Here is a 12,239-nt window from a genome sequence, read left to right on the forward strand (position 1 = left end):
GAACTAGACACCCCCAAGACATATGCTGGCGACCTCCTAGCAGCTTTAAGGAGAGTAGGGATGCAAAATCAAGCAGTCACAATCAAGGAAGACACGCCAATCGCAGAGTACAGAGAACAAGCACCCTGGGGGCCTGAACTATTCAAGATAAACTTTACAGTCCTCCCTGCAAGCAAAGAAGCATGCACTGCTCAACAGCTAAGGCTTGCAGCCCAAGAGGCAATCAGGAAAACTGCAGCCACAAATGAATATTTTACAGATGGATCAGTAGATCTCAGCATCCCGGCAGCAGCAGCTGGGGTCCACTCAACAACCCTCAAAGGATGCTGGAGGCTCTCTGACAATGCCTCCACTCTACAAACTGAACTGATTGCCATTGCAAAAGCTCTAGAAGACTCTCAGCATAGGCAGGGAAACACAACAATTCATACTGACTCAAAAGGAGCACTACAGGCTATAACAAAAGGAAAAGCAAAAGAAAACATCAGACTTCTATCAAGCATATGGGCAATTGCAAGCCTCCATCAAAACAGAAACAGGGAAATAACATTAAACTGGATTCCGAGCCATGTGGGAATCCAAGGAAACGAAGAAGCAGATTCTTTAGCAAAAAGTGGGTTGCTACACACCAATGTTAGTATCAAAATCAGCCCCTCACTCACACAACTGAAAAACAAGGCAGCAGCACACTGCCAACTACAGGAGGAAAGCAAAGTCAGAAGAGCTGTTTTCGGTGGCTCAAAAACCGCCAAATGGTACATGGACACCGTAAACCTAAAACCACACAATATCACCAAAGGCATGTCACGGGCCCTAGCGGTCATAATCCATCGGCTAAGGCTAGGATACCTGTGCACATGGCAAAGAATAGTAGACAATCCTAAACCCTGCAAGTACTGTGAAACAATCCCAGAAGAACCCCTGGAACACTACCTTCTTGACTGTACAGAAACAGAACATCTAAGAACAAGTTATGAAGGTAATGAAAGAACAGCTACCCAAATAACAAAGCACATACTGACAAACATCCATGAATTTGCAGGCTTCCCATGCTCCTACCCACCACCACGGTAACTCTAAAGAATCCATACCTTTAACCACCCACCCTCCTTCCCTATTCTTAAATCAGACAGAACAGACCCGACCCAGACAACAAATCAAAAGCCATACCATTCATCTCTAGATGCTGACTCTTTTAGAAATCACTCCCTCCCCTATCATTCCATCCATCACAATCAACACCCAACAAATACACAAAACACATAGACACAAGAATTAGGACCTGACAAGGAATATGGCTTCAGATCACCACGAACTAGCATACCAGCTACCTGTGCCTACTCAATTCTTCTTTTTTTCCATCTGTTGGCCTCTCCTACTAGCCAACACTCACTGCTATCGTACTTTTATCCTCATCTGATGTGTACCTTAGGGTTCAAAGAGGTTGCAACCTTGCCTGTTAAATCTTTTCATTTCAAAATTCACCCCCACCAAAATCACTTTCATGTATCATAATAAAGTTTTCATTAACCTACCCATCTCACAGACTCATCATCAACATAGAGTTACGGGCTGCTCTAGAAGCAAGAGCCCGTGCTGGCACAAGGCCAGCTAAATCTAGAACAACAACATGGATAAATCAGCAGTACTCTTTTACCTGCTCGTTTTTTTACTCCTCTTAAACCTCCACTGCAAACCGGAAGCCCTCCTCTCCAGCTGGATCAGTCGGTTCGGTGTCCCAGACGACATAATGACAGACAGGGGACCCGCTTTCCTGTCCGAGCTGTTGCTCCTCTGAAAACTGGAAGTACCAGCTGCCCTAGGTCCTCCTCAGGTTGAGGACCTGCCCCAGAGCCAATGGCAACCCCTCCTCAGTGGAAAAAGTCTACGGGGAGACTCTAGTAGTCCCAGGGGAACTCGTTGCAGAGAACAGGGACGACATAGGAACGCAGAGGCTCTGAGACAGAGTTGGAAAGTTCACCCCTGCCAAAAGACAGACAGGACGTCCCCTTCATGCCCCCAAGGTTGTCCTCCTCCACCCACGTCTTCGTCAGGGACGACGCCGTACGCCCACCCTTGACTAGGCCCTACAGGGGACCTTTCCTTGTACTGGAAAGGAACAAGAACACATTCTGAATATCCATCTATGGGCGGGAAGGCTGGATGTCAATAGATCGTCTCAAACCCGCATTCCTGGAGGGGGGCAACGAAGGCGGACCCCAAGATCTCCTGCAGGATATGGCAGCCCCTCAAAGAACCCCGGCCGTAGGAAGAGGGAGAGGGTGTAAAGTCATTTGTAAAGTCTCTGCTGAGCACGTTTTCTGTGGAGACGCCCCATTTTCTTTGCCTCTACAATTAGTCATGCCTAACGTGCCAGGTCACGTAAATTCAGTTATTTAAACTATGTATATATTTGTTTACCTGTTATCAATTGTGTACCGTATGTTTCTGCTTTCACGGGCATCAAGATTGTATCCAATTTCACTTCTGTCTATTTTCACATTGTAAAGTGTACTCGATCGCTGTATTTATTGTTATTTATTATCGACTTCAGGTCACTGAGGCTCCCATTGTATTCCGCGGCTCGACGCCAGTCTGCCGCTATATAAACCGCCTGGATCATGAATAAATTAGCAGTTTTCTTTTACCTGCGTTCGTTTTTGCACGTCTTGGGCGCCCCCGGAAAACCCAGAAACCTGACGGAAATGCACCTCAACAAACCACTGCAGAGGACATCCGGGAAGGTGACCCACCCTCTCCAGTTGGCATCAAGAGAGAGAGGCCCCCTTCGTCTCCCCAGCAGATACCTGGATTAATCAGACGTTACCTCCGTCTTGTTTTTGGGGGGGTATTGTAAAGTCCCCGCTCAACGCGTTCTCTGTGGAGAACATCCCGTTTTCTGCGGTGCCTTTCCACGACCTAAGGTCGAGCGGAATATATTTTTATCATCATAATTGTAAACTGTGTATGTGTTGCCTTTCTAAGCAATCTTGTATTATGTACAGGTAACAAGTTATTTATTTCGCATGTCAGACATTGTTTATCACTATGTTCTCTGTATGAACCTGTCCTGTTTTTTTAAGGAACTAGTTTGACCTCAGGTCACCTGTTAATCTTTGTATCAGCGGTCTCTTCGAACTACGCAGACGTCCGCATCCCGCTTTATAAGCAGCTAGTTTTCATCAATAAATCTTACGGGCTGCTCTAGGAGCAAGAGCCCGTGCTGGCACAAGGCCAGCTAAATCTAAATATTCTAAAACAACAGTCAATAAATCAGCAGCACTTGTCTCCTGCTCATTATTTCGCGCCCCTCTCGCAGACGTTGCTTAGATCCAAGAGCAGATGCTAGCCCTTGACCGCAATGGCTGGAGTGCTTAGGCCAACCTGTTTTCGTAACGTAATTTTCTCTCCACTGATGTAGTGTTTCAACGGCAACTATATAAAATTATAATAAAAATAAGTCAGTGGTTTTGTGGCCTTCGGCTTTCACTGTTTTAGTATACGTAAGGTAATTCATATAATTCATTTTAGACAGGCCCCAGAAAGAAGGACAAATTAACGTCCTGCTTGAGGTGGCGCAGGACGGTGGCCATAGTGCTCAAAAACAGGACTGACCTGCCCAAAGCAGGACGTCTGGCCACCCTAAAACTTAGCAACTACCCAAAGACGATCCCTGATTCTGCAAGGTGGTCATGCGTCAAGAGACTGTCACCTCTAATACATAAAATTTCAGCAAAAGCACCGGTTATAAAATAGCTGCATCTTCTTTTGTATTTCAAGACACCGTTGCACAAAAGCATTTAAGGATCGAAGTAATCACATTTTTACGCTACCTACAGGAAATGAACAGTCTTGTCAATAACATTATTGATGATTAAGAAATAAGTAAAAAGATATCTAAAACCTCGTGACATTCTCATTCTTTAAATAAGTATAGCCTATATTTTTGTACTCATCTATCTGGATTTGTAAAATATGTTCTTATAACTATCACTCGCTGTTTATAACAGATAAATGCATAAAAAATATCTGTAAATATGTTGCCGTAAAGAATTTCATCATTTGATTTCTTAATTTTACACTGTGCAAGGCCTGTACATTTAGGCTACGACAGCATTCAGATCACAATAAAGGCATAAGAAATTATGGAAAAAGAAGCGAGGTGTATACAAAAGAAAGGCCAACAGTGGCCAGCCAATGTAAGCTCTGTGGCCATTACAAAGGTCACCTGTCTTCCCGTCACTACTACTACTACTACCTCTCTCTCTCTCTCTCTCTTCTCTTCGGTTCGGTTCCTTCGTTTGGCGCGAAGTATCTAATGTAAACAAATCACTATCTTGATGGTGGTGAAGCTATTTAGGTCAAATTTGCCAAAAATGCCCCCCATTCGCGTGAAGTATGTTGTGTCATTTACTTCTCAGGTAATTTTATTCCTCCTGTATATTTATAAAATACTTTTAGGCAGTGATTAGACATTAATAGGCTAGCCATTAAGCTATCCAACACTGAGCGAACCCGTGTCGTAGGCCTAGACTTGCTTGCATGCAAAACAGGATCAGTAGGAAAAATAGGCTAATACACCCAAAGGCGCACCCTGGTTTCAGTTAAGGAGGGAGAGCAGAATGAGAGAGGGTCAGGGCCACTCTGGGTCTAGCCTAGTAATATAGGGCGGCATGTCAGAGAATGTGACCCAACCAGACTTGGCTACCTGAGGCTAACCACAAGATGCTACCCTTGGGGAATGCCACTTGCGGTAATCTTACAGTTTAGGGGTCCAAGTTCACTGGTCCCTCGGGTGCGATTAAGTTATTTTCCCGTTTCCAATTTCGTCTTCGAGGGATCTGCAAACAGAAGTAGGTCCTATATTTGCTAAAAGATGAGCAGTTTAGGCTAACTTCTCACAGAAGCAGAGGTTGCAAATAAAGTTTTGCACCTCGCGAATATTGTGTTGTGCCCGCCACTGTGTTTGTGCAGTGAGCTCTTAGGAACCGGGTAGGGAGCCCAGGAATCTGGCATGGGCTCTTGCTCCTCAGTGGCCACTTTTTCATAAATGTGAAAAAAAGAGCAGTTGGTCTAAAAATTCTGTGGGTCTGTATCCTCTAAGACATGCTTTTGTATATTTACATTCCTCCTTTATTCCCTTTATGCTTTTACAATCTCTGCTTCCTAAGCAGTTAAACTGCTCATATTTTCATTGTTTTCCATGATTCACTAAATATTTGATAAATCTGTGTGCTGATCTTGTCTTTATGTTACAATGATTTTGAACCCCTAAACTGTAGGATTACCCACTTGGGGATGACGGCAATGTATTATGCATTTACAGCTTGAGTAGTTGAACCAGTATTTTCTCTCTCATTTTTTTAACTTATCACCTAATGTTATGCATGGTTGGGGCGAGTGTAGAGCGAAGCGAACAGGTTTTGCAGATGAAAACAAACCTCACCTTTCCTAGAATTCTGTGTCCTGACCTAACTAGACCTTAGCTTCCTAACCTCACTTAGGGTGCCATGCCCTTACCTGGCTGGGCTGGACCCCCAAGCAACACTAAAATTTGGAAACGAACTAAGCTTCCTTTTGGAGGTATGGTAGTGTAAGAGCCTGATCCTGTTGTTCTGTAAGCTACCCCATGGTTGTAGGTTAATTGCCTTTGTTGCAGATTAATAATCAATAATAAAATATAGTTACTTTTAAAAATTTATTTCTTCCTGCACAAATACAAACCTTTGGTCTTTACATAAGATTTAGTTGCACATGCAGTGCCATTATATAACTACTGATGGTCTAAACTCCACTTCGCTTTCGGCCGCCATTGTGCAGGGAAAGATAGACAGTGTATCAATTTCTTTCCTTCTTTCTTTCTTTTTTTGAGATTGATGCTCATTTATTATTGTATGTCACACTGTGACATGAGTGTAATAAACAATTTAATCCATTTCTTTTTTCAGGTTTGTTCCTACACAAATACAAATCTTCAGTCTTTACATAGGATTTTTATTTGCTTGCGAACGCAAGCTGGAATGGCTGTTAACTTTCTTACAAGGTTGTTAGCTACTGAAGGTAGGGAGGAAGCCCTGCCCACTTGTTGGTCTGCACTCCACTTTGCTTTTGGCTGCTGTTGTGTTAAGACTTCTCTGCACTTCTCTGCCTGACTGCTGTTCGCTTTCGTTTTGTTGTTTTGTTGTTTTTGTGTGATTGTTTGCTTATATTTTCACCATGCAAACCCCTAACTTACAACAGCTTGGGAAGAGGAAACCTTTAATTATTAGGCATTGTCCAGGTAAGAACAAGCTTTTCAATTGGTTCCTCTCCTCCATGGAAATAGATCCTTACTCATTGTGAGTATCATGCAGGAAGCATGATTGCAACCAAACTAGCCTTTGTAGTGAGTGTTGAACAGTGGGTGAGGTTTGCTCGGAAAAAGAAGAAAGTTTCTCTGGTGTCATTGGAGTGCAATAGTACTCCGCCAGTGACACTGAAGATTCTCTCTGGTTCCTTCTTGCCCCCAGCCAGGCTTACACCTGCTGTTGCCACCCCTAAGGGAGCAGTTTCTTCTCTGCTGTCTCCTACTGCTTTGCCAGTAGAGAGCCAGAGAGGGTAGCTGATGACCAGTTTGACTACTCTCCTGCAGTCTTCTTTGCTCGGATGGGGAGTTGTCCTTGGAAGAACACTCCTCCTTGGGTGAAGGGGGAGTGCTTCACCTAATCTGACTTGTCTTGCATGTGTTGTGGAGCCCGAGGTGGTTAGGGAGTTATGGCCATCCCTAGGGCTCCCAGAAGAGCCGAGTGTTGCAGGATTGATTCCCCTTGAAGGCCTCCAAAGGCCTTCCAGTAACTGCTTCCACTGTGAATGTGACAACTTCCACGGTTACGGTGTCTACTGGCTTAAGGGCCACCACTACAAATCTGATAACTCCGCACTTGCCTCGGGTAGTGTGCCCACAGGTATTACTCTCTACATCTTCATCCCTTGGTGATGTCCTCCTCCACACTCTGCTGTCCAAGGCTGGCCTTGGCCGGAAGAAGTCGAAGAAGAGGAATAGGAAGTTTTCGTTTTCGTCGTCGTTGTTGTCTTCATCTTCATCTTCCTGTTCATCTTCACCGAGTGCTGTCACCTTCACCCCTTCTATAGTACTTCCAAAGCTAGCAAGCGGAGGAAGAAGAATATTGCCTCACCCATCTGAAGTCCCATAGGGCTTCTGATGGCCAGCCCTCGGAATAAAGTACTTTCCGATCTGGGTACTTCCTTGAATACTATGCTCCTGTGTGCCTCTTTTGCTCCCTCATCACTTGAACTTCCATCTCTTCGTCCATTTCCTCACTGACTTCAGATTCACAGCCATACTCACTCAACAGGGTATACTGCGAGTCCATACTCTCATTTAACTTGCATAGTATCTTTCCTTTTCATAGCCTCACTTTGCTTTAATCATTTTCTCCCCTCTCTCCTATCTTTTACATCCTCGCCCCTTCCTATAATCTTTTTTCTATCCTTTACACCTTCATCCTTTCATACAATCTTTTTCCTGTCTTCATCCTCCTGGTCCGGGGTCGATTCTATCTGTCCTATTCCTGCCCCCCTTGCATTTCCCCATTCTTACTAATTCCAGATCCTAATCTCACATTAAGCACCCTATCTGTATTCTCTAACTTCCCCATCTTCCTCCCTGATGCCTTCACCTGTTCCCTAACTGATTCCTTTATTTCCTTCATTATTTCCTTTAAGTTTTCATTCTCCTGCCTAAACTGCTCCACTTCGCTGCAATCCCTCCATTTTCTTCACCTTACCTTACCTTAAACTATAACAAATTCCAAAATTTGTTTACACTACTTTCACTGTGACCTTCACTATATGCTGTCCAAAAACCTTTACTCACTACTTCACCAGTACTACTATCCTCCCTCCTAAAGCTGATGAATACACTACTCTCACTCCTCTCAGTACACTGGCCCCACATTGGTTAACAGTCTGTCGTTGTTTCTTGGTTTTTAGGAATCAGTGTTGAATATATCGAGAGAGCACGAGTCCGAATGAGAAATTTTTGGGGAGTAAATCACATAATTTCTTCTTAATCTAATTTTAGTTACAAACACTCCACAGTCCATTAAATCTAAGGGTTTTACTTGTAAAGAACTGTACTTGTTTCTGAGAAGTAGAATACTAAAGCACTTCCTTTTACAATACAGTATAACAAAAAAATTAAAAATTCCACATGCTATTAAAAAAAATTAAATCAAAGAGGTTTACTTATAATGAACTGTACTTATTTCCTGAAGTAATGAATTTAAAAAATAAAATTATTATAGCCTGTATTTAAAACAAAAGTACATTGAATTTACATTTGAAAAGAAGCCTTCTTTGAAAGATAATGATACACTTCTTTGAAAATTAGTTCATAAAAATTCTTTGAAATTGAAATTCAAAATCTTTAAAAAATAATGTTTTTAATTCTTATGACAATGAGTTTGGTTCTTTTAGGCATCCTGATCATTAGTACCATCAAATACATCCATTTTGTGTGTATTCATGATTTTAAACAATAACACCAGTTTTGCTGCTTTTTCTGTCCCCAGCCAGTTCCTTAGTTTTGAATGTACAATACCATAGCTTAAAAAAATTCTTTCAACCCCTGATGAAGAAGCCACTGCAGACAGTAGTTGTTGTACTGCTGAAATTACATCACTATCCAACACACTTGAATGTGACCTCCACCATTCAACAACTGAAATACACTTGTTCACAGAATCATTAAACTTATATGAATGAAAAGGAGACGATTTGGCTTGAAATTTCATGATGACTGGAACAAGTGAGAGAAACTTTTCATTGGCATAGTCCATTGCATTATTTACTTCTGCACTAAGCAATTTTCCTTGAAAGGAAGGATGAATCAGCTTTGCAAGAAGATGAGCTTGTTTTTTGACTTGGTCAAACCTCTTTTTCACAGCAGTTACTACATCTCTGTCGTTGCATAAAGTTGTGATTAATTCTTTCCAAATGTTCACTGCTTCAGCAATTGTACATTTATCACTCTGTACTTTGTCTAAAGCCACAGCTATTGGTTCTAGTCATGCAAGTAAGTCCTCTGCTGACTGCTTCAGTGTCAAGTTAGATGCCTTCTCTCTAACTCTGACATCAATCTGCTCCTTGTCAACTTCACAAATTGTCATGAGAACTATCTTCAGACATTTACTTATGGTATTCCATCTTTTGTCCTGAGGCATAACAGGACGTTGCCCACCTTCCTGGCGGTATCTTGCAGAAGCATAGTGATTGTTTCTAAAGTATTTTACTATGTACACCACATGCTCTTTAATATTGCCAATTTCCAGATCATGAGCCAGAAGATTCAGAATGTGTGCAGTACAGCCATAGGTCACCAGCTTCAGTTCATTTCCCTGTTCTAACAGTTTTATCATTTTGTTTACATTAGCTGCGTTATCGGTCACAACACTACCAACGTGGCAACCAAGTTCTTTACACTTCTGAATTGCTGATTCTGAGAGCTCTGCTAGATATTCAGCAGTATGAGGCTGGCCACTTGTGTCTGTCATATCCACTAGATATATATGGCCGTTTGAGGTTGTCACAGTAGCACATACAATAGGCTCGTTGTGAATGTTAGACCATCCATCTAAAGACAGACATACAATTTCATCCTTCAGCTCTGTGACACACTGCATATTATTTCTCATATATATCATGGGTAGGAATTTGTCTGCAATTTCTTTTCTTGTTGGAGGAGTGTATCCTGGCCTCAACTTCCCAACCATTTTTCAGAATCGAGGATGTTCTACCAATCTAAATGAAGAGTTGGTTGCAAAGGCCATCTTAGCGACTTCTTCATCAAGGTTTGCTTTTTCATAAGAAGTTGTCTTTGTAACAAATGTGTCCAAAGTTGCTGCTTTATGCTTTGAAGAAATTGTGGCAGGAGTTAGACTTTTTTTTCTGTAATGCTGGAGTTGCAACACTTCTTTGAGGCACCTTTGGAGTCAGTGGTGTTGAAGTTGATGCAATAGGTACACTTTCTGAAAAAGAAACCCAGTTGATAGGATGCAACTTCTACTGTATTATCAAAATTATGTTTCCTCATAGCACGGAGACACCAGATACAGCATGGTATGGTAGTCCTTGGTTTCTCATGAGAACTTCATAGAAAGATGAGGTGGGGTTCTCAGACCCTTGCTTTTTCAGGAAGCACATTAGTACAAACAGTGAAAGTAAAGGGAAAAAAAGGGGGGGTGTATTTTTTTTTTTTTTTTTTTCAACCAAAAACCAGGAAATTTTTTTTACTCCATTTTACTATAATTCAACAAGAATAGGTAGTGAGCGGGGAAATGGACTTAGCCTCGGCAATGACCCACCTCCGCCATGACAGTTCACTGGTACGTTTGGAACACGCAGCTCTTATTATGATAGCGCAGTGGGTAGCGTCTACTGGAGTCGCTGAATAGGTTTCGTGTCAGGGTTCGTGTCCCGACGATACCAATTCATTTATCACTTATATAAATTCCCCTTCGCGACAATTCTCCATCGGAGATATTCCAGTAGCGTGAATTTGATATTAGCGACATTTGTAGCTTCATGATTGTATATAAATCACTGTGTGATAAAAATTTCATATGTATATATATATATATATATATATATATATATATATAAATATATATATATATATATATATATATATATATATATATATATATATATATATATATATATATATATAGAGCTTTCTCATTATTTTTATGCTGATTAATAAAAAAATTAAAAAATCTGATTTAAATAAAGAAAAATTTGGAATTTTTTAATTTTTTTTTTAAATAAAAAAAATCACCAACCCTGCCAGCAACATTCACTCTGTCTACAACTTAAAAATCCTCCTCCTCCAGCCTTATTCCTGCAACCGCAACCGACTGAACAAACCTTACACACACTCTTCCCTCCAACCTGTCACAGATCCAGCACATTCCTGCTTACGTGCTATGTTTTCTTTTACTTTCTCATATGCCTCTCTGAAAACCACATTTCTGCTACAACCAGTATCAGTCATTGCTTTCAGTAACACTCCACCACATTCTACTCTAACAGACAAACAATGATCTACTCGTTCCCCAAAACAGACGTTCCCACTCACATACCCCTCTCTCTCATGCAATACGTGCCTTCCATACCAGAGGGCTCACCACAGTATACCCCCTTCACTTAGTTTCCCTGGGGTTGGGGTTTGGTACAGCACTTCCTTCACGGGACCCTCCATTCCACATCCTTCACACTTGCTCAGAGGGTTCTTACATGTCCTGGAAAAATGTCCACTCATTCCACAGTTTCCACAATGACTTCCACTTGCTCTTACTCTCCTTCCACTCTGGCAGTTTCTCACTTGATGTCCTACCTTTCTGCAGCTGAATCACTTCATCTCTTTTGCTTGTGGGCAGTCCATCAACATATGGCCTCTCTTTCCATAGCCAAAACACTCGTCATTTGCCCATCTGCATTCCACTTTCACATGCCCAGCCCTTCTACATCTGAAACACTCCTTACTAATACTACTCAATCCCATCTGCCTTTCCCTCATATCCCCATTTGCTCTACCCACACTTCTGCTCCTAAGCCTCTCTCGGCTTCTGCTTGAGCTCCCTTTCCCATTATTCCCCACATTCACTTGTACATTCTTTCTTCCTCTTTCCACCCAGTCTCTCCTACACTCCTCCAATAAGGCTTTCATCATACTTAGCTCCTCACTCACCAAAGTGTCCTTATATGTCCTTTCCTTTACCACCTTAGACCCAACGTACAGCTCCTTTGGTTCATTATTATCTACTGTCAGGTCATGTAGGATCTCTAAAACATCCTCCCAATTTAAACTCTTCCCTGACCACCACTTCCAGTCTTTTTTCTTCTCATTTAAAATTACCCTAATCTTTTTGAGGATGGCAGCGAAGAACTTCCACATGAGGTGTTTGTTTTCCTCAATTCCTTCCTCTCCACACTTCCTTCTGGCTAAGCTTCTAACCTATGGGCATACAAGCCCGCTTCCTCTCCAGCCTTCATCTTCGCCTCCTTGAACCTATCATCCTTACTATATACAATACTTCCTTTCATTCTTTTCACCTACTTAATCACTCTAATCTTCACGGACTCATACCCTGGCTCATCCTCACACATACTTCTACAGCACATCTTTAACTGCCCATCCAAGAACTCTCCCAGGTGCTTCATCCACACTTTTGTTCTCC

The 12,239-nt window shown here is 42.0% G+C and overlaps 1 protein-coding gene across 1 annotated transcript in view; it reads left to right on the top strand.

Moving 5' to 3' along the window:
- Positions 1–4,235: 4,235 nt before the first annotated feature.
- LOC136833092 (uncharacterized) overlaps positions 4,236–12,239 on the top strand; it is a 532,781-nt gene continuing 524,777 nt past the window's right edge. The window contains exon 1 of the mRNA XM_067094739.1: positions 4,236–4,421. Within this exon, the coding sequence (XP_066950840.1) occupies positions 4,341–4,421 (81 nt within the window). The 5' untranslated portion in view covers positions 4,236–4,340. The remainder of the gene's footprint in view (positions 4,422–12,239) is intronic.

Source organism: Macrobrachium rosenbergii, chromosome 51 (assembly GCF_040412425.1).
Source record: "Macrobrachium rosenbergii isolate ZJJX-2024 chromosome 51, ASM4041242v1, whole genome shotgun sequence".
NCBI lineage: Eukaryota > Metazoa > Arthropoda > Malacostraca > Decapoda > Palaemonidae > Macrobrachium > Macrobrachium rosenbergii.